Here is a 20,804-nt window from a genome sequence, read left to right as displayed (position 1 = left end):
GGTTGGATCAAGGGTTGGACTGGATGATCTCAGAGGTCCCTTCCAACCCAGCTGATTCTGTGATTCTATGATTCCGTGTGCCCAGTACTGCACATCCCCTGCCATACACGTGAGGTGAACTAAGGGTTCCGTACGTGCGGGCACGAGCTGGATGAAGAGCAGGACGCAGCCCCCCAGGAAGAGCGCGGCGGCCATGGAGTAGCGGCGGGGCAGGCTGCGCAGCAGCACCCAGGAGATGGTGTAGGCGGGCACCTCGATCACGGCCGAGAGGAAGCAGTTCACGTACACGTCCCCGTGCAGGTTGGGCGTGTCCAGAGACAGCCCGAAATAGCCAACGGAGATGATCATCCTGGAAGGAAGAGTAACGGGGTCAGACTGATCTCACTTGTCCCTGAGGTGGCCAAGTGAGGTGGTTTGAAGCTGGCTCCCTGCCAAGTCTCCAAACCTCACCACAAGAGCTACCTCCCCCCCACCAAAACCAAGGGAGAAGAGAAAAAAAACAAACAAGAGAACCGAAACAAGAGAGAGAGCTAAAACAATATATATAAATATATTTTTGTGCAGAGCATTGTTTCTGGGTCATTACCATCCATGCTTTGTGTATAAAATCAGAGAGGAGGAGTGTGGCATCCTGGCAGACCCAGCATCCTGAGATTTTCCCTGCCATGCCCCAAGCTGGCTGGGCAGCATCCAAATCATGCTGGCATGGCTGGGTGCCTGGGCTGGTCAGTGCAGCAGGACAGACCTTGGTGGCTGGAACACTGACATCTTAACTGTGCCACTGCCAGACAGGAGCTGGCTTCCACAGGATTCGGGGAAACACACAACTGGCCTTGAACACAAACCCTGTTGTGTCTTGGAGATGTTGGGAAGAGAAGGTTAAGCTTCATCAACAAGTGTAACGTGGTAAACAAGGAACAGGCGCTGGATGGGGACATGTGCAGGGGCAAAGGTGAGGCACAGAGTACTTGGTACTTCATCTCCTTCAGCATCTTCAGCACCCAGAGCAAAACCACTGCACAGCACAGTGGGTCAGGGACAAAAGATGTGCTCTTCCTCCTCCTCCTCCTCCTCACTGCATATGGGAAGAGCCTTTGTGGTCCAATTGCTTAAAATAAAGTCTCTTAGTGTGCCTGGGAAGGTATCAGGTCACAGAGCTTGGAGTGACCCCACTGCTGTGGTGCCCTGCCCCAAAGCCATTCTTCTCAGAACTAGTTCTGCAGTGTTTTTCTCACCACTGTGAAACACAGCCACCCTGCTCTCCTTGGAATTATTTTTATACACAATAAACTTGATGCTGGAATTCCTTTTTGGTGGCAGTTTGCCTTAGTTTATCACACTGGCAAACCCTGACACAGTTATATAGTCTGTAGGAAAACTTTAGTGCCCAGGGTGCCAAGGAGCCAAACCCCCTCCTCCCTGGTGCAAGCCCTGCAAAGGGAATAGTTTAAAGGCCTGTTACTCACTCAAAATTACCAAAACACTCAGCACTATGTAAAGGTGACATAGTGCTGTCTGTAACCACCCTCTTTTACAGACCTTTTTTGTAAGCACTATCAATTCATAATGCAGAATATACTGTTGGTATACCGTGAGTTGTGCTGTAAGCCAGCACAAGATGCTTTATATTTTGGGAAAGAATTAAAAGTAGGTTAGGTAACTCACACACAAGCTAGAATAGTGAAAAAAATTGCCTGACCAAGTGAATACTTGTCTGTGAGAGGAAGTAAGATTGTGCAAGTCAGCTGCATGTGTTTGACTCTTCCTGCCTATCATAAAACTTCATTTATCATGTGGCAAAAAGCCCTTCAGCCAGTAGAATGGATTACATACACACTGCCATGTCACTGCTCCTCTCAGCTGCTTCATCCTACCAGAAATGCTGTTCAAACATTTGATTTCTACAACCACACAGGCAAAACTGGCTGTGCCCAGGGGCTACTACTCTGTTCCAAGCAGAGTAGGGCTGTCTCACTTTCAATTCAAGGTGAGAGTCAGCAACTGGACTTGGAGGCAGGACATTATATAGACACTGTATTGACATTTCCGCAAAGAACCAACATTATTTTTCTCCTTGAGCTGTTTTTTTGCACAAGTTCCTTTCTTGGTGTGTTTGTGACATTGTGCTTGGTGATGGGCCAGAGAATCTGGCTTAAATATTAGCCAAGTCATCCTTTGACCCAAAATGCCACATCAACTTGTATGTGCTGGCAGGTCAGTGGACTGAACTCCAAGGCTCTGCCTCATTAAAGCACAGGAATGTTCTTCAAAAAGGCAGCAAATAGACTTAAGTTGGCTCCAAAGCACTCAAGGGACCTTCTTGGTTATGTCACTGGGTACATGCAGTAATTAAACCTCACTTGTACAGCCTCTGGCAGCCTATAGGTTCTCTCTCTGTTTTCTGTCTTTCAAGATACCTAGTAAAGGAAAATAACTACCATTTAATGCCACTGAGCATGAAGTATGGCTTCAGCTAGTAAAAACCAAGCTGAAGGTGGCAGGTAGACAGAGTAGACAGCAGGAAAGTCCAGGGAAATCTCAGAACTTCAGAGGCAGCTTTATCCCTTTAAGAACCAATACAAAAGAGATGGAAAGCACCATGTTCAGACCTCTGGGCAGAAGTTCTCTGAGGGGGGGCATGACTCATTCTTCTAGAAGACTCTGTTACAGTGAGAAGAGCATTCCCCGAGGCCCAGGATCAGGCAAGATTCCCACACATCACTGCCAGCTGATCCAATTCTCACTCAGTTCAGGATATGCCTGACTACTTCAGAAACAACAATCCAGACGTGTTTCTACACTGTCACTGAAGTGAAGAACCCATGTAACCACAACTGTGTTGTTTCAGCCAGCAAGTAATTGATTTTTGAGCTGGTTTTGTCCCTATCTCTTCACAGTCCCTTAGTGTTTAAAGTTACATACTCCTGAATCACACTTGCTTACCAAATAAGCACTGACATAATAGTGATAGTTAAAATATTTCGGGTTCTCATTAGATCCAGAATGGTGTATGTCTGTTGCTTCTGGGAATTCACATCTTGCAGCTGTAAAAAAGCAAACAAACAAAACATGGGAACTTTAACTTCTTGCAAAACTAATTATTATGAAAATAAGTCCCTCCCCAACTTATACCTCAGTATTCTGATATGCTGAAATAGATGCCTCACTTTTAACAAAACATATAAACTGGGAGAGCCTGTGAAAGTAGAAACTCCTCCTTAATTCAATGTCACTTAAAATTTGGACTGAAACTCTTCACTCTCATGACCAGTAACAGGACTGAAGCTGAGTCAGGGCAGGCTCAGGTTGGATCTCAGGGAAAGGTTCTTCCCCCAGAGGGTGGTTGGGCACTGCCCAGGCTCCCCAGGGCAGTGGGCACAGCCCCAAGGCTGCCAGAGCTCCAGGAGGGTTTGGATGATCCTCTGGGGCACAGGGGGTGACTCTTGGGGATGGGCCTGTGCAGGGCTGAGGGTTGGACTGGATGGTCCTTGTGGGTCCCTTCCAGCTCAGGATATTCTGGGATTCTGGGATTCTGGGCAATCATTTTCTCTGCCTCGGGTTTCACAAAGCAACAGCTTTTTGTTACTTGAATTATAAAGCATTAATTCATGATTCATATGTCACTACTGACATGGTTCTTATGTCCAGTTTTGAGCACTGCACCTTGAGAATCCGGCAAAGGAACTGCACTCAAACAAGAGGAGAGCAGTGGAGATGGTGAGACATTCAAAAAAAAGGAGAGGGTGTGTTTAGCCTAAGGGCCAGAAGACCAAGGGCACAGAATGGTCTTCAAAGACCTGCAAATGAAGTGATAAACTGTCCTCTCTGTCTACTGCAGATGTTACAACAAATAACAAGATTAAACCACAGCAGGACAGAGATAGTTAATGACTCCTCATATTGGACCTAACAGCACTATTAACACTGAGACAAACTGGCTAACGAGCTGAAGAGTGCCCATCGTTATCTAGTGTGCTTCTGAGGTCATCTTCTAAGAACATAAACAAAAAGACAACAAACTTCTCCTTTCCCCATTAAACTTTCCAGCTCCTCAACATAAAACCACTTCTGTGTAAACAATGCAAGGATATTCATCCATGAAGCATGAGAACAATTTTTGTGCTTGGTAAGACTGTAAAAAAGGGAAGAATTAATTTTTTTTTAATTAGGACTTTAATTTTAACCCCCTAAGAAGGAGGACTAAGGAAGAGATTTTTCAGAATATGGAAAAGGGGATTTAAGAGGACAAATTCCATCAACTCTGATAAAGCAACATGGAGTTTGTGTAACTCCTGCAGCCAGGTGAAAATTCTCTCTAAGTGACGGTCGGTTCTGAAGATCTGGAGGATGAAGTAGCAGTCTGGTACATGACAAATTTCAGCGTATTTGCTTTCGTAAATCCCATTTTCTACAAAAGGCAAACAGTTCTTTACCTTTGATAGCTTTCACTCTGCCTGAAACCAAACCTACATCACACAAACTGCAGTCACTCACAGCCCTTTCTCATAAATCACATGATCTTTCCTAAGCACTCTCCCATCTTGCCACTATTTGTTGCCAAGAAACAAGAACACCCAAAAAAAAAAAAAAAAAAAAAGTAGAGAGAGAAACCTCAAGCAAACCACAAAACAAAACCAGGAACAGTAAAATTTGGAGTCAGTTGATGAGGAAAAGGGACTCTGCCTTTTAGGAGCTGGATAAACAGACAACAGAATCCTTACAAGGACAGGCTAGAACAAGAAGCAATGAGAAGGGCAGAGAAGGCAAAATGGTGAAATTAAACATATCATCCAAACACTTGTATCCCTCTCACAGGGGATAATTCAACCAACCAGGCCCTATTTCTGCTCTGCAGCTGGTTTGTGACCAGTCACCTGCTAGACCCCAATGGTTTCAAACCTCTGCAGTCTGAATTCTGCACTCCAGCTGCAGGGGTTTGAGGGACACTCCAAACATGAGCCTGGGCTGCTCCTCCATCCCAAACTCATGTTCCAAATGCACAAGGGCAAAGGGCCAGCCAGAATTCTGAGAACCTCTCTGCAGCATAAACATGCTTCCCAAACCCTCGAGGGCTGTGAGCCTCCTGCTTTTCTGCCCTGCCGAAAGCAGACACAAGAACAGCATAAACACACCACTGATGAAGTTTTGCACAGATCTTTTGGCCACAGCATTACTTTTCCCTAAAAAAGTAAAGAGATGGACAGGAGTTCTGCATTTAAACAGCACCTGTTCATTGAGCTCATTTTCCTTTGACTGTCAGAATGTTAATATGTTTCTGAAACCTGATGTGCAATGATTTATCTGTAAATAAGCACCACATACTCCAGCCCACGCTGCTGCAATGTCAGCATTTCCCCTTGCCCAGTGTTTCCTAAGACAACATCCCTACTCTTGCCCCTGCCTTCTGCTGCTTCACAGCCCAGCCCCATTCAGACACAGCAAACAGAGCAGTGCTTCCTTCTAAGAATGAGACAGAGAGGATTCCAGGAACAGTGACCTTAGGCAGATGCTGGAGCCAGAGCTTATTTTCTGTTCTCCTGCTGCAGTGCTGGCAATGGATGAGTTTTCATGGCTACAACATGAGCAGGAAGAAGAAAAAAAAGGAAAAAGATGCGTTCTAATGAAAATCCAGGAAAAAAACTACCATAAGAAGGTCAGGATTAGTCCTGTGTTAGACTTCTATAGAATTATATTATTGACTGACTAAGCACAGAGTCTGTTTGGCACAAGTATTTAGATGACTAAACAACAGGTACCTCAAAATTATTATCTTCCTCCCCAAAATAGAGTTAAAAGGAAAAAGGTGGCTGTAAAGTGGATCAAAAGATGCTTGCATTGGAAAGCATGGTGGCATCCCCATGTGAACAGGACAGCAAAGGCCTTGCAAATCTTAATGAAGAAGGGAAAGGGTATTCTGCTTTTCAGCAGAACAGGATGATCTTTCACCCATCTGAGAAGCACATAATACAGTGCAGGAATGACTCCATTCATCTGCCTGGAAATTAATCCCTTTACACAGAGTCCAGCAAACACCTGGAGTGCTAAATGAATCTTACCTCACTAGGGTCAAGTATGACATCTGGGGCTGTAATGCCATTAGTTTTTGCAGCTTTTCTGAGGATGTCTTCTGCCTCCTGAAACCTTCCCTGGGAGATCAACCACCGTGGAGACTCTGGAATGACCCTGCAGAGAAGGTTCAGAACAACAAGGCTGCAGTTCCACACAAAGCATTGCTGCAGGCACCAACACACACACTGTTGATCTCAAAACATGCCACATCTTGCAGGAATTAGTGCAGTGACAACAGAAATCAGATTTACAGGAGCAGACTAGACTACTGAACAAGAGCGGACTAGCATGGCTTTATGGATTTCAGAAGTGCTGAAGGAATTAGCAATGATTCAGAAAAAAGAGCAATCCAAACATTCAAAGTATGGGAAAACAGTTCAATTAAAGAAATTCAGAAACGTGAACACACAAGCAGCACGCTGTACATTAAGAAGCATATCCTTAGAGAATATCACATATAAACTTAGTAACTGTAAATCCTGTCACAGAAAGGCAAGTCAGAGCAGAATTCACCGGTCATTCAACTGCTAAGAACCTGGGTGGGATCACAAACACAACCGCAAGTGGAAGTGAAGGAACACCACCCCCATGTGGGCTATTGCAGCTTAACATGCCACCCAAAAGCAGTATTTTATCAACTAGGGGAGAAAACATGGAAGTCTCACAGATGTGCAAGTACTGTTGTGTAGTTTGTCATATCTGTGTCACCCTACCAAAGCTCAGCTTCCCAGACAGTGGTTTCTCCTTCTGCCCTCAGTTCAGACCACAGCCCACGGATTTCAGCTGGTGCATAGGATGAGTTTTATTGACTTTTTTTTTGTTTTCTTTGCACTTAATTTTATAAAAGCCTACAGAAAATGAAGAGCAGGCTTTTTGGGCATCAGCCAGATCACACACAAAGCCATGGACTGACAGCAAAACGACTGTGAGGGGAAAGGACACAACATCCATTCTTCACCTACCCATTCCTGAATTTCACTGGCTCGGAGTCTGGATCCTAAAAATCTGCAGGCAGGGCCTTAGAGAGACTGAAGTGTTGTGAGTTAAGGATACTCACCACCAGAGAGGGATGCAGAGCAGCCCGGGCAGGGTGAGTGCCAGCAGCAGCATCCGCCAGTCGCGGATGAAGTAAGCGAAGAGTGGCAGCAACATGTAGCCAAACGCATAAAATATGCACACCCCCAGGGTGCAGAACAACACACGGATTGATTTGCCAAGAATTTCTGTGCCTGTTCAAAACAGCAGAGGGAAGAATAGCATTTTAACTTGATAGCAACAAAATAACCCAACAAAAGTATCCCAGCAATGGGCTTGGGAATGCACTGCACTGGAGAGTTGCAGTGCACAGTGCTCTGCCATCCAGGTTTAAGGCACCCCAGAGCTGCTTCATGCAGTGATCCTGCATCAACTGAGGTAATTCTGTGTATAAAACAAAGAGAACTGGGCCACATTGTATTTCTGTAGCTCATATTTCTATAATTTTATCTTTTTAGAATCTCACATTTTACTTGAGGAACTGAAACCACCCACAAAACACTCTCAACAGTAAACCATAGCTTGATCACCACAGCATCCTCTACAGCTTATGGAGAGTGACCAGCTTCTTTAATGAATAATTCAGAAGTTCCCAACCTGTATCACCTAAAAGACAGCCAAAAACCTCACAGTCTTTTGGGGCACACATATGGAATTCATGCTGATCACTAACAAAGGCCAGGCTACTGGCAGGGGGATTAAATGCACAAATAGGGGTTGATGACCCCCTCTGAAATGTTTTGGGACCTGCAAATCAAGAGACACAGAAAGCAAGCTAATCTTCCTTGTTTCCATGGAAATCAAAGAAGATTCCAGCAGCTGCAGCAGGCTGTGTGCAGTGAGGTTAGCCAAGCGCTGCTTTCACCCCTGAACTTGCCTTCCTCGGCCCAAAAGGAATTTCTTGCCACCATTTGGTACCCTGGACAGTGAGGTCACTGTAAGTAACATTAATTTTTTTTTTTAAAATCTCACATTCATAAGGTAATTCATAAGGTAATTCCCATCACCAAATATGGTCTCAGTCAACTTGGGAGTATATGAAGTAAGTATCATGATGACATTTACATTTTTACTAAAGGCTGTTTAAAGGAGACTTTATAAAAAATACTTTACTTTTGTTCCTTTGCAAGTTTTTTAATCAAATAGGTATTTAGGCCCCAAAACTGACAAAAGAAATCCCTGAAAAATCATAGAATCACATAGAATGGTGTGGGTTGAAAGAGACCTTAAAGATCATTTAGTTCCAAGCCCCCAAAAATCACATCTCACATGTCTTATCTCTCCAACTAGAAGATAGACTTTGTTTCAAATAATCAGTTTCTGGGGTTTTGACTCTTTTAGAATGGTAAACCATAGAATTAATTCAAATTCCACTTCTATCAACTGGAAGCTTTCAAGGAGATGGCAAATTATCCATGCATGGTGAGGCCACACTCTTAACAGTGTTGCTTGGCAAAACAAATCAACCCTAAGCCAGTACTGAAAAGGAGCAGGAAAAGCACAAGATGAAAGAACACATACTGTGCCCAGCAGGACTTTCATACCAAGAACAAATGCTGCCACGTAGTTAGATATCTGTCCCATGCCAACCAGCAAAAACAACACTGAAAACATCTCCCAGCTGGTAGAGAAGACCTGTATGAAGCTGAAGCCAGTCTGCATTGCCAGAGTTGCAAACAGCACATTCTTCCTGCCAAACCTTCCATGGACAGATTAAAAAAAGAAAGAAAAGGAAAAAAAAAAAAGAGATGATTATACAACATCACAAATGAAATCTTCAGAAACAGAAAAGTAAGTTTACTTATAAGCACAGTTAGGGAGATACAAAACTTCTGCAAAAAGCAGAGGTTCAGGAAATGTGACACAGGCACAGCTATTCTAAATACATTAAAAAAAAAATCACTGTCCTAGAGAAAGTGATATTGCAAGGGCTGCTAATTAAGTTGTCTTTAACTACATGCTGGAACACTATTCCTTTCTTACTGATAGGATGGGTACAGAGACAAATCATCAGGAGCAAATTATTTGAAATGCAAGAGTATCCAAAGCTCCAAGGAGCACACAGTCCATGACACAGATCAGCATGTTAAAAAAAAAAAAAAAGATGGAAAGTTCCTGGAAGAGAGGTGAAACTCAGGTTTGCAAGACGCTATTAGCTGTCAGTGATCCCATGCTGCAATCTCCATTCCACTTGGTTTAAACATGAACCAAACTGAGGGACTCTGGAAGGTCTATCAGTGAAGTATTAAGAAAAAAACCCAAACAAACAAAGATAAAAGAAATTCAACTAAACTCAACCCATCAAGAGTCACTGCTGATGTCCCAGCCCAGGCAGCCCCACAGCACTGGGGCAGGACATGCTGAGGGCAGGGTCACACAACCCCACCCAGCCTGGAGCTCTGCAGCTGGTGCCATGAGCTCAGGGGGGTCACAACACACCAAGAACAGACTCCCCAAAGCATTCTGTCCCTCTCCATGCCTCAGGCTGGCTGCAGGACTGTGTGCAGCAGACGGGGGCAGCAGAACACTGCACACACCTCCCTGCAGCGTCCTCCTCCTGGAGAGGAGCAGCCCTTGCCATGAGCTCCCTGCCCATGGCCTCCTCTCCTGCATCCATGAGGATCTGTGTCACCACGGGAAGGAGCTGCAGAAGGAGACTCCTGGGAGTGTGAGGGTGGGAAGCTGCTGGGTCACTGTGAGAACAGCTCCTGATTCCCCTGCCAGGCAGTCACCGTGGGACACACTCGGCATCCCTGCAGCAGACAAGGAGCTCTCGGGAATGAAGCTCCTGAGCCTGGAAGCAGTGCCAGGATGGAGCGGTGGGAGACTTCCCCACAGTGAAGGGGGGAAATTGCCCCTCATATGGGAGAGCAGTTGGAAGGCACAGAGCTCTGCCTGGGGATGGATGACCTGGGGATGGATGAGCAGCTTGCTGAGTTTATGGGTTGGGATTGGCAGGGAAGCCAACAGGGCAGGGCTGTTGTGTCCTGTGAAACCTCCTTGTGTCCAGAGGCACTGGCCATCAGGGGGGCTTCAACCACTCCAGCACAGAGAGAAGGACAAAGCCCAGGAGCTTTCTGGAGCTCATCAATGCCAATGTCCCAACACGTGGCTGAGGAGCTGGCCAAGGGAGACACTGCTGGACCTCGGGCTTGCAAACAGGGCAGAACTGTCTGGGGATGTGAAGGCTGGCAGCACCATGGCTGTGCTGTGCCATGGGGAAGGGCAGGATTCTGAGGGGAGGAACAAGGCAGAAGGCAGGACCACAGGGAAAGCAAACACTGGCCTGACCAGGGATTTGCTTGGAAAAATCCCATGGCATATAGCTCTGGAGAGAAGTCCAGGAGGGCTGGCTGATTTTCAAGGATTCCTGCCTCTGAGCTCAAGACTTGTCAAACCTGATGGGCAGGAAACTATGCAAAGGCCTTAAATGATGCTACAAGATTTGTGGCATAAAGATTATGTTTCAATGAAACAAAAACTCCACAAGTATCAGCAAATGAAAAGACCACATATCGTTCTCTGGGAATCAGGAAGACAGCACATGGTGCATTGCACAGCAAATCCCAGGGAGAGAATAAGAAAAACCAAGTTTTACAAAAATACCCAAAACCCAAACAATTGTCAGCATCACAAAAATTAATGTTGTCTTCCTTTTTTTAATGTTTGTACTCATAAACAAGAAAGCCTTGCTTCTCTGGAGTGCAGCTGAACAACGTTCATGCTTTGCAGCTTCCACAAATGCAGATCATTGGACTTAGATGATGTATTTGATGTGGAGGAAGAGAAGCTACGTGTGTTTATAAAACAAAAGTTTTCAATTTGACTTAAAAAAACAAAGGAAAACAATCTTCAGGTATCCCTCCGAACACAGTCCAAAGTAAAGAGGAGAGAATGTCACTGATCTGATTTTTCCAGATAAAACTTATCTCCTACACCTGTTTTCTGGCATAAAACCAGTTTGCTCCGGAGTGATTTCATTGCAAAAGCAAACAGATAAAGGTAACACCCAGTAATAATCTTTGTAACATTTTGTTCTAGTTCAGGACATTTCTTTACACACTCTGTGTAGACTCGGGTTAGACAGTCACAGAACAAAGACATGTCAGGAGTTGCAAAAAGACACTTATAGGAAATTTGACATACAAGGAGTGTCTCCAAACGAGACTCAAAGAGCCAGCAGCTCTGGTGTATATACTTTACTTGTCTGAGACTTGTCCTGATATGAACGATCCCAGCAGGACACCCACAAAAAACAGGGAGGTGCTCAGGGGTCCCTTCCAGTCGTTGTCACACACGAGATTCCACTGCAGGGAGAGAGAATATGAAAGTCTTTCAATAAACAGGATTTCCCCTCCCTCCTAAATGTCTCGGCTGAGCTGGTTTTGGGAGGAGTGAGAACAGAATCACAGAATGGTTTGGGTGGGAAGGAACCTTAAAATTCATCCTGTTCCACCCCCTACCATGGGCAGGGACACCTTCCACCAGCCCAGGTTGCTCCAAGCCCTGTCCAACCTGGCCTTGGACACTTCCAGGGATGGGGCAGCCACGGCTTCTCTGGGTAACCTGTGCCAGGGCCTCCCCACCCTCACAGGGAGCAATTCCTTCCCAATATCCCATCGAATCCCCTGCATATAGCAATGTTCCATTAAAAACTCACATTCCTAATTTAAGAGAAATTGAACTACAGAAACAAGAATATAGAAAGAAAAAGCCTCTATTACATTTTAATGTGGTTTTGAGAGACAGGAGACTGTTCACTCTTCACTGGGAACCTAACTAACATCAATTAGAATTCTGAATACAAATTGAAACATACACCAAACAAACCAAGATTTCAGAAAAAAAAAAACAAACAGAAAAGAGGAACAAAAGAAAATATTTATTGAATGAAGACTGCAATGGTTTCCAATCTCATACTCATTTCAGTCTGATGTTTTTGAAATAGCACTCGTGTTATTTTTCTATCTACACTAAGAGTTATTATTAAAAGAGTCTTATTTTGGTTATCTGGGGGGAAAATGTATAAATATTAGAAGAAATGACAAAACCCAGCAGGGATGCCTCCACTCCTCCTTCACAGCTATGCTGTGACTGGAGGAGTTCCCAGTGCTCTCCCAGTCCTGCCCCACCCCTCATCTGATATTTTAGGGATGGAAACTTTTAGGTTTTAATCTGCAGTAAAAAGGCTGAAATGAAAATATTTGCCCTGACCCCAAAAATTAATCCTTCTTGTCCCCCAATTAGAAATAATTAAGCATAGTTTCTTTCAATTTGTACTGGAACTCCCATCAGTGCTTTGATTTGCTCCTTAGAAATGCAGCTGCTCCATGTCCCAGCTCTCCCATCCAGCCCATCCCTGGTCCTGCAGTGGGAACGGGGGGGGGTTTCACTGCCTGCCAGCCCCGTGTCCTCAGCATGAAACCTCTGACTCCAGGAACCTCACAGCCCTCAGCCTGTCAACAGTCACACTACAACTACATCCTAGTCTGTGTTTTAAGGCTGGAGGATCACTAAAAACTATGCACAGGATGAACAACACCAGCAATGGCCTTCCACTCCCAGATCCCCACCTCAAAACACAGCTGAGCCATCACTTATGTCATGGAACAGCATCCAGTTTTCAGAGAGAACTGGGAACTGTTCTAGAGATGAATTATGGCCATTCACACAGGCTGCACTCTCATGGGCATTTGTAGAACTTCAGCTGCCAGCCCTTACACTAATTTATAATATAACATCATTGTTATTTTTAAGGTCAAAATGCACCTTTTCCAATTTGTAACTGCATTCAAGTCATTTCCTAACCTCTCCATTGATAAATCTGCTTGTGGTTTCATGTCTGAAAAAAAATCTCTCCTTCTATCAGGCTTCCTAACCCTCGATATTATTCCTGCCCTTGCTCCCCAACCCTTTTCAGCCTCACAGCACCTGAAGCTCAGGTCCCAGCATTCAACACAGTGCCAGCACATCCCACAATGCCTGATCCCACCAACCAGGCATCGTTACAGAGGAGCCTTCCAGAACTGTGGCTTTCATGTGAGAACAAATGTATCCTACTCATGTTAAGGAACTGAACTTGCCACAGTTATCAATATCATGTGGATCAAGAACTGTAATCAATGTTTATAATTAAATCTGTATTATTCAACAAAAGCTGTGCTTCATTATAGATTAAAGAAAGTTTGAGCCATTCTGTGATGACCACAGAGGCTAAGCCAGCCAGGAAGCTTCAGGAAAATATATGTGGCAACTTGAAAACATGCAGCAAATGACTGTTATCAAATTTATACCGGCCAAAGGTTTCAGTCATTATCATATGCCTTCATATGACAACACCAGGAAAAAAATATCACAGATACAAATCCTGCATTTATAAAGCCTCGCCTACTCACAAAAAGCCACCTTTGTATCAACTACTGGAGTCAGACATGCTCAATAACAGAACTAAAATCTAACTACCTTGGTTATTAGTCTATCACTGCTAAAGAAGTCATTCCTTTCCAGCTGCTCAGCCTGTGCACCCTCTCCTTTCATCTGTCCTACCCCCTGTACTTTGGCACGAGGCTTGCACAACACTTGGATTTCCAGGCACTGACATGTTTGTTTGTGCCCTGTAACAAACATTTCCTTCAGACTACTGAGGTAGAGACCTTTCCTGGGAAAGGTCATGGTATTAAAATGTTTAGCACAGTTCTGCCAAAAGCTTCTTGCACTGGCAGGTGCAAACATACTGGGCATTCAAACGTGGCAATGATTACCAGCTTGTTTTTCCGTCCCCTCTGTGACAGTGTGAGGAGCTGTTATGCTGAAGATCACTTAAACCAGGCACCAGAGTTAACTACAACATCAAATTTCCAAAGGAGAACTACTTTAGTTGTGCAATCTCAGTTATTCACACTCCACAACAATTAGGGCAAAAGGATTTTAAGGTCTGTTACCCTTTGCCCCAGTAAATGAATGTTTAAGTCGTCAACTTTTTAATGACTCACCAACAAGGTCTACTACATTGCTTGCCAGTGATGACAGCATCAGCCTGCCAGAACCATTCTGCAACCATACCCTTCCTTCAGGTGCCCATCGTCCAAGAGGAAGTCACTGAAACATCACTGGTGGAGCCCAGCGTGGCACAGAGGGAGCATCCCTGGAGTGGTTCCTGATTAATCCCTGCTGCTGGCAGTGCTGTTTGGACACAGCACACTGTGACCCAGTGCTCTAAAGTCAGGTGCTATTTTCACTTCGGTATCCTTTGAACTGGCCTGCCAGCTGTAACAGCCTTTGCCCCAGGGAAGAAGCTAAGGTTAACCTCAGCAAGGTGTCTGGGCTCCAAACAGGAGGAAAACATTCCACTTCCAAAGAGCAGCTGCTGCCGTGGGGAAGCATCGAGCTGCTCCACACGGGCACCCAGCAGCACTGAGCATCCCCACTCTGCTTTGTCACAGCTCTGGGACATCCTCTGTTGCAGTTTAAACTTCTCTTCTTCCTCAGACTGGAGCTATTCTGGGCTGATGTTTTGTGATTTTTGTATTTGGACAGGAGAGCTGGCACTTCATGAATTACTGACAGTAAATCCCGCTGTGCCTCTCATCGAGACCTCAGTGCAGATCCCATATCCTGCTTCACTCTCACTGCAAATATACCATCCCAAAGAGATAATCAGATCTTAACTGCTGATATGAAGATGCCTATCCTACCTAAGCATAAAACTGCCTATGCTATTTAAGCATAAATTTTACCCAATATTTTTAATGCACTGTAATATGCAAATTGCAAGTCTAGTTATAGGGTAGCTCTCCAAAACATCAAAAGTTGTTGCATTACAGTATATACCAAACACACACCACTACCAAATATGCTTGGAAAGCTAAAGAAGGACCTTACTTGAAAAAAGGATGTTTCTCAGTATAGAGAGCTGCTCCACCACAGGAACATTCAACTTTCCTAATGCCACTATAAGAACCCTAAACAAAGCTGGGCTATGGCAAGTACAAAAGCTTCAAGAGCCTCACTTGATTACACTCCTGTCCTAAAAAGAAAAGCCTTATAGGAAAAGGAATTTTTACAGCTATAAGATATCATGCCTTCCCACTCCTTTATTTTTTTAAACTGTTTTCCTGTCCTGCTGAGAGTAACACACATGACTGAAGAATTAAGTGGGTAGTCCCATGTATTAATATTTTCTTTTTAAAAATCAACATGTTAGCAAGAATTTTTGAAGCTAAGCCAATATCCTGTGCTCTCTCCTTCCACTTGCTTCTCTCAGCAAGTAGAAGCAGGTTCTTCAAAAAAATCTCAGTCTCACAACCAAGTACTTAACAACCTTTGATTCAGAATCTGGTCTTGTTTGTATCCATATAAATATTCTCTGCTTACTTGAGAGCTACGAGTGTTATTAAACACCCTTTCCTCTCAAAAAACATTTGTATATTCCAAATACTTAGAAGCTCTAGATGTTACATTAAAGCTTATTATCTGAAGTAAACAGAAGTCTGTATCTACAAAATACACGTTCTGCTTAATTTTCCCCCCTGTAGTTGTTTTAAATTTTTACAGAGATAAAACTTGCATAGAACAGGAAGGAAATTGCCAAATATTTTATAATTCCAGTGCAGAAACTGAACTGTTCCCCATACAACACGTTTTTTAGATGGCTGGAGAAAAAGGAAACAGGGCAGTGACATCAACAACTGAGAAACCTGAGCTGAGTTCAAATCTACAAGTAAAGATGACATGAAGGGAACATTACCCTGTCACTAATTGTCCATGGTACCACTGAAAGAGCACTGTTTCCATTTAACATCATCAACCACAGGCCTATCATTCTTTAACAATACTAATCTTATTTTATGTTGCAAGGTCAGAAACATCTGTACTTTGTACAATTCTGAACATTCCTGCATGATGTGCTTCTTAAATCATACCTTGAAAACCACAGCATTTTAGACATACCTTAAAAGATCTGTGAGACTTTCACATTTACTTATTAAATGAAAACTAGACTTTTTTCCCTTCTTCTGACAAGACTAGTAACACTAAGATTTTGTACCTGCCAATCACCACAGCTTTATTAACTCCAGGGGATGAGAAGTTATCAATATGAACTTCAGCCAGAAAAACAATGAGATCTTAATCTACAACTATGAAGAGAAAGCTCCTATTTTACAAGGTGAGAAACAATGGAGATGACTGATGTTAATGAAGAGTTGGGTGAGAGCTGGACCTGGATGACATGGGCATGATTTGCACTTCAGCTGCTGGCTCTGCTCCTGCAACAGCCTGGGCTCGTGAGGGTGTCCCAGCCCACAGCACGGGAGCTGGAATCAGGTCATCCTTAAGGTCCCTCCCAACCCAAACCATTCTGTCATTCTGTGACTGTAAATTACAATGTCTAGCATAGGCCTGTGTTTTTATTTTGGTAAAGCAAAACAATACATCCCTCTGCCTTCCAATAGAGAGTGAGCATCCATACCTCTAATTCACCAGCTGTGTCACAGAGCCCATTTGAGTCCTTCCAGATGACACTGCTGTGGCCTCCTCTTGCTTCCTGAGGGTCTGGCATAACCCACTGACCAACAGCAGTGGGGTCCAACAGCACAACGGGGCACCCGGGGGAGCGGGGGCTGGCAGCCTCTGTCTGCCCCAAACTGTCCCTGCACATCCATGCAGAGGGAGTGCCAGCCCGGAGTGCCAGCCCTGCATCAGCCTCTGCACACCCTGCAATTCCCACCACGGGCACCCTTCCCCTGCAAAAGCCAACAGTCCCTAGAGCCTGTCAACAGCAAAACAGACACAAAACATCCAGCTCTGGCTGCGTGCCACCTGCACTGAGCTGATTTCAATTGATGAACAATGTGACACATTTTTAGGAGTTGAGGATGAATATGTGTATGCAAAACTCAGTGTCTGTTCAGGGTTCACTATGTAAGAACTACTCCCCTGTGAAGTGTTCTGACTGCTGTATCATCTAACGCCTTCTCATTATATCATATTTCTAGTGCACTCATGCTCTGAACTCCACTGCTCAATTCTATTCCCAGTTATTCTGTGTAGCCCCATAACAGCCATGACTGGCAGAAGTTGGCCTTTTACCTTAGTTGCTCCTGCCTTTAGTACTTTTACTACCATGTATGAACTTTTACTACTCCTACATTCTTTTTTTATGGGACTTATGGAGGAATCAGAATGACACAGATGGCTTCTTGAGCCAAAGTAAAGCTTTTCTTATCCCCTGAGCCACAGCATTTCAAAAAGCAAAAGACAGAAAGGGATTTTGTTACACTGGAGCTGGATAAATACTGAAGACTGGCTAATAACAACCTTCTGTTGTTAGTCTGTGTGAGAAAAGAAAGCCTCTCTTCAAGTGGGAGAGAACTGAATGTTTTAAGTCTCCCCCGAAAAGCAAAACCATAAACAAGGTTCCTCTAAAGTCATGAGAGATTCAGCAAAAAGCTTTCTTGAAAAAAAAAAAAAGATCCCCTTCCCCCTCCCAGCGTTGGCTACGGAAATCTGGGACAAAGGTCCTCATGATTATTCAACAAGTTAGAGATACGCAACTAAACACAAGATTAGTTAATCATAAAAGCAGCAGCACAAAGCCAAGAAATTAAACACGTTTAACACCGAAAACCTGTAAGTATGTGAAAGGGCACGGCTTTTGCAAAACTCCCTCAGAAACATTAATGTTAAAGGAGAAAAAAAATGCTGCCTCGGTGCATGATGCCTGGGCAGACAAACATTACCTCCCACGGCCACGGGACATCTGCCAAGTCACACAGCCAGCGGGCCAGGGCTGCCGGGGAGGCTGGGCAGGGCCAGCAGCTCCTGCTCCGTACACTGAGAAACCCCTGCACGATGCTCCAACAGCTCGGGACATTCAATTCACACCAAGCCAAGGCTGAGTGAAGAAGTTTCAGAGACAAAGCACCACGTCTAAGGCAGGTCTAGCACTACAGCATGGCACGGGGAACAAAACCCACGAGCAGGACTGGCCAGGAGGATGGATGCCAACTGCCCCACGCTGCCCCGAGAGCACCCAGCCTTTCTCAACAGTGCATGCCAGCAAGGACCAGGGCCTAGACATTCCGAGCAGCTTTACTCTCCAGGAAGACAGCAGTTCTTTAGCAATAGGTGAGACAATGCCTTGTACCACTTGTCAGAATCACTCAAGCCCTCGCTTGAATTTCCAACAACCCCGGTGTCCCCGTTTCCACACCCCCCTGTGCTGCCATGGCTCCTCTCCCCTGCTTCCTCCTGAGGAAGATCTCTGTGCCCAGATCAGCTTACGGTCATTAAGTACTCACACCCATCACCACCCAAACACCCATCACAACCCATTTTGCAAAGCAAGAAATAATGGCAAATACTGCTCTAGCTCTGTCAAACTTGTCAACAAGCAATGGAACCCTACAAAGTTCCCAAGCCTTCTGAAAAACGCTATGCACATACTGAAATTCAAGCTATCCTCAGAAACCATTTCCTTAAGTCAGCCTGTACCTGTGGGTCTGCACAGCGTTCACCCGAAACAAGAGATACAATCAGGACAGCTTCAGCTTTGGCTGGCTGCCCTGACCACAGAGCTGACTCGAGGGGTGCATCTGTGCTGACCTGTCCCGGCAGGTGAGCAGGGAGACCAAACCAGTGGGCACAGCCAAAGCAGAGGCACTGTGGGCACACAGAGAAGTTCAGGGTCTTTTTGGACACAGCAAAACTAAACCAGTGCTCCCCAACCTCTGCATCTTGCACACCTCAGGATGACCCCAACTGTGAGGGTGGGGAGGCCCTGGCACAGGTTGCCCAGAGAAGCTGTGGCTGCCCCATCCCTGGAAGTGTCCAAGGCCAGGCTGGATGGGGCTTGGAGCAACCTGGGATAGTGGAAGGTGTCCCTGCCTGTGGCAGGGGGTGGGAATGAGACAGTCCTTATGGTCCCTTCCAATCCAAACCATTCTGTGGTTCTATGACTTCAACCACATTTATTTTTTAAAGAAAGAAAACAAACCCTGCTGGTCTCCCGAGTTCAAAGCGACACGTCTGTGACACCAAACAAGCTGAACCCAGGTGCTGACCCTGCTCCAGCCCCTCTCACAGATGCTAACGAACCAAGCAGCAATTCAATTACTGCAGTGACCAGTCCTGCTGGGTTAAGGAAACGTGCTGCTTTTGGAGGCTCCTTATCACAGAATCACAGAAAGTTAAGTGATTGGAATGGACCTTAAAGATCATCCAGTCCCAACCCCACCTGGCACGGGCACACCTCCCACTAGACCAGGATGCTCAAGGGCTTATCCAGCCCGGCATCGACAACCTCCCTGGGCAACCTGTTCCAGTGTCTCACCAGTCCCACAGTAAAAAACTCCTTCCTCTTTCTCACGCAAGTGCAAGCGAATAGAAGACCTCAAAACAAAGCCGGTCTCACCGGAGGGCGATGTGCGGGCAGGGACCCCCGCAAGGCGGAGCTGCGACAGCCCCGCGCCCCCCCATCCCCGCGCACCTCGGTGACGATGGTGGAGCGGTACACGTCCCGGCTGTACTCCCAGCCGTCCAGGCACGGCTCCTGCTCCAGCGCCTCCAGCTCCACGTCGGAGCCGGGCCGCAGCCCCAGCGCCGAGAAGTTGGCGAGCGCGGCCAGGCGGTAGCGGCGGCAGCGGCTCGGGGCCGCCCGCCCGTCCCGCAGCTCCAGCGGGATGCTGGCGTTGAGCCACTCGCCGCTCAGGTTGGCCCCGCGGGGCACGGCGCACCGGTGCTCGGGGGTGCCGGCCAGGAACACGATGGAGAGCCCGTTGAAGCCGTTGGGGATGATGCTGGCGCTGAGCAGGAAGAAGATGAGGCGCTGGAAGAGGCCCCACTCGCCCAGGAAGGCGGTGACCGCATCGTAGTCGCGCATGGCGCGGCCGAGCTGCGGCCGCCGGTGCCCGGGGCCGCTGTGGCGCGGGCAGGAAGCTGCGCCATGGGCCGGGCCGGGGGTGGGGTTTGCGGGCGGGGGCCCCGCAGGTGGGGCCGGGCCCGGCGCGCTCCGCCCGGGGGCTCGGCCGGGGCCGGCGGGGCCGCTGCGGCTGCGGGAGGAGCGGCCCCAGCAGCGCCGGGCACGGGCCCGGCACGGGTGTCACACAGGGCGGGACGGGCCGGCCCGCGGCTCCCCCCGCTCCCCCCGGCGCTCCCGGAGCTCCCTCCCTCTCCTCCTGGAGTTCCCTCCCTCTCCCCCGGCGCTCCCGGCCGGCCCCGGGGCTCGGCTCCGGACCAGCCTTGTCCGTGACCTGGGGCTCCTTTTCCATGCAGGGCACGTCCCCTGCCCTGGGTGACTTCTGGTCAGCAACAGCCCATTAATACAGGCGTCAGACCCCATATTTACTGCCCAAAGGATTCAGAAACCAGCATTGGGACGAATTACAGAATCAATTCGGTTGGAGAAGACCTCTGAGATCATCGAGCTCAACCTGTGACCGAACGTCACCATGTCATCCTGAGCACGGCACTCAGTGAACATCACCATGTCATCCTGAGCATGGCACTCAGTGAACATCACCATGTCATCCTGAGCACAGCACTCAGTGCCATGTTCTGTCTGTCCTTAAACACCTCCTGTGACTCCACCACCTCCCTGGGCAGCCCATTCCAACTGAATCATTATTGAGCTGCCTTCAGCCCCCAAGGCTCAACCACACAAGGAACCAGCCCAGGGTTCTTCAGTAAAGCTTTGGTTTGGG

At 46.5% G+C, this 20,804-nt stretch overlaps 1 protein-coding gene across 1 annotated transcript in view; it reads right to left on the bottom strand.

The window, feature by feature from the left end:
- LOC108506640 (solute carrier family 22 member 5-like) overlaps positions 1–20,034 on the bottom strand; it is a 26,635-nt gene extending 6,601 nt beyond the window's left edge. The window contains exons 1-7 of the mRNA XM_017833892.1: positions 19,592–20,034; positions 11,308–11,411; positions 8,649–8,803; positions 7,127–7,298; positions 6,057–6,183; positions 2,944–3,044; positions 135–349 (exon numbers count right to left, since the gene is read on the bottom strand). Of these exons, the coding sequence (XP_017689381.1) occupies positions 135–349; positions 2,944–3,044; positions 6,057–6,183; positions 7,127–7,298; positions 8,649–8,803; positions 11,308–11,411; positions 19,592–19,984 (1,267 nt within the window). The 5' untranslated portion in view covers positions 19,985–20,034. The remainder of the gene's footprint in view (positions 1–134; positions 350–2,943; positions 3,045–6,056; positions 6,184–7,126; positions 7,299–8,648; positions 8,804–11,307; positions 11,412–19,591) is intronic.
- Positions 20,035–20,804: the final 770 nt, after the last annotated feature.

The sequence above is a fragment of the Lepidothrix coronata genome, unplaced genomic scaffold, assembly GCF_001604755.1.
Source record: "Lepidothrix coronata isolate B3197 unplaced genomic scaffold, Lepidothrix_coronata-1.0 Scaffold223, whole genome shotgun sequence".
NCBI classification, from domain to species: Eukaryota; Metazoa; Chordata; class Aves; order Passeriformes; family Pipridae; genus Lepidothrix; species Lepidothrix coronata.
This window is presented reverse-complemented; position numbering and strand designations above follow the sequence as displayed.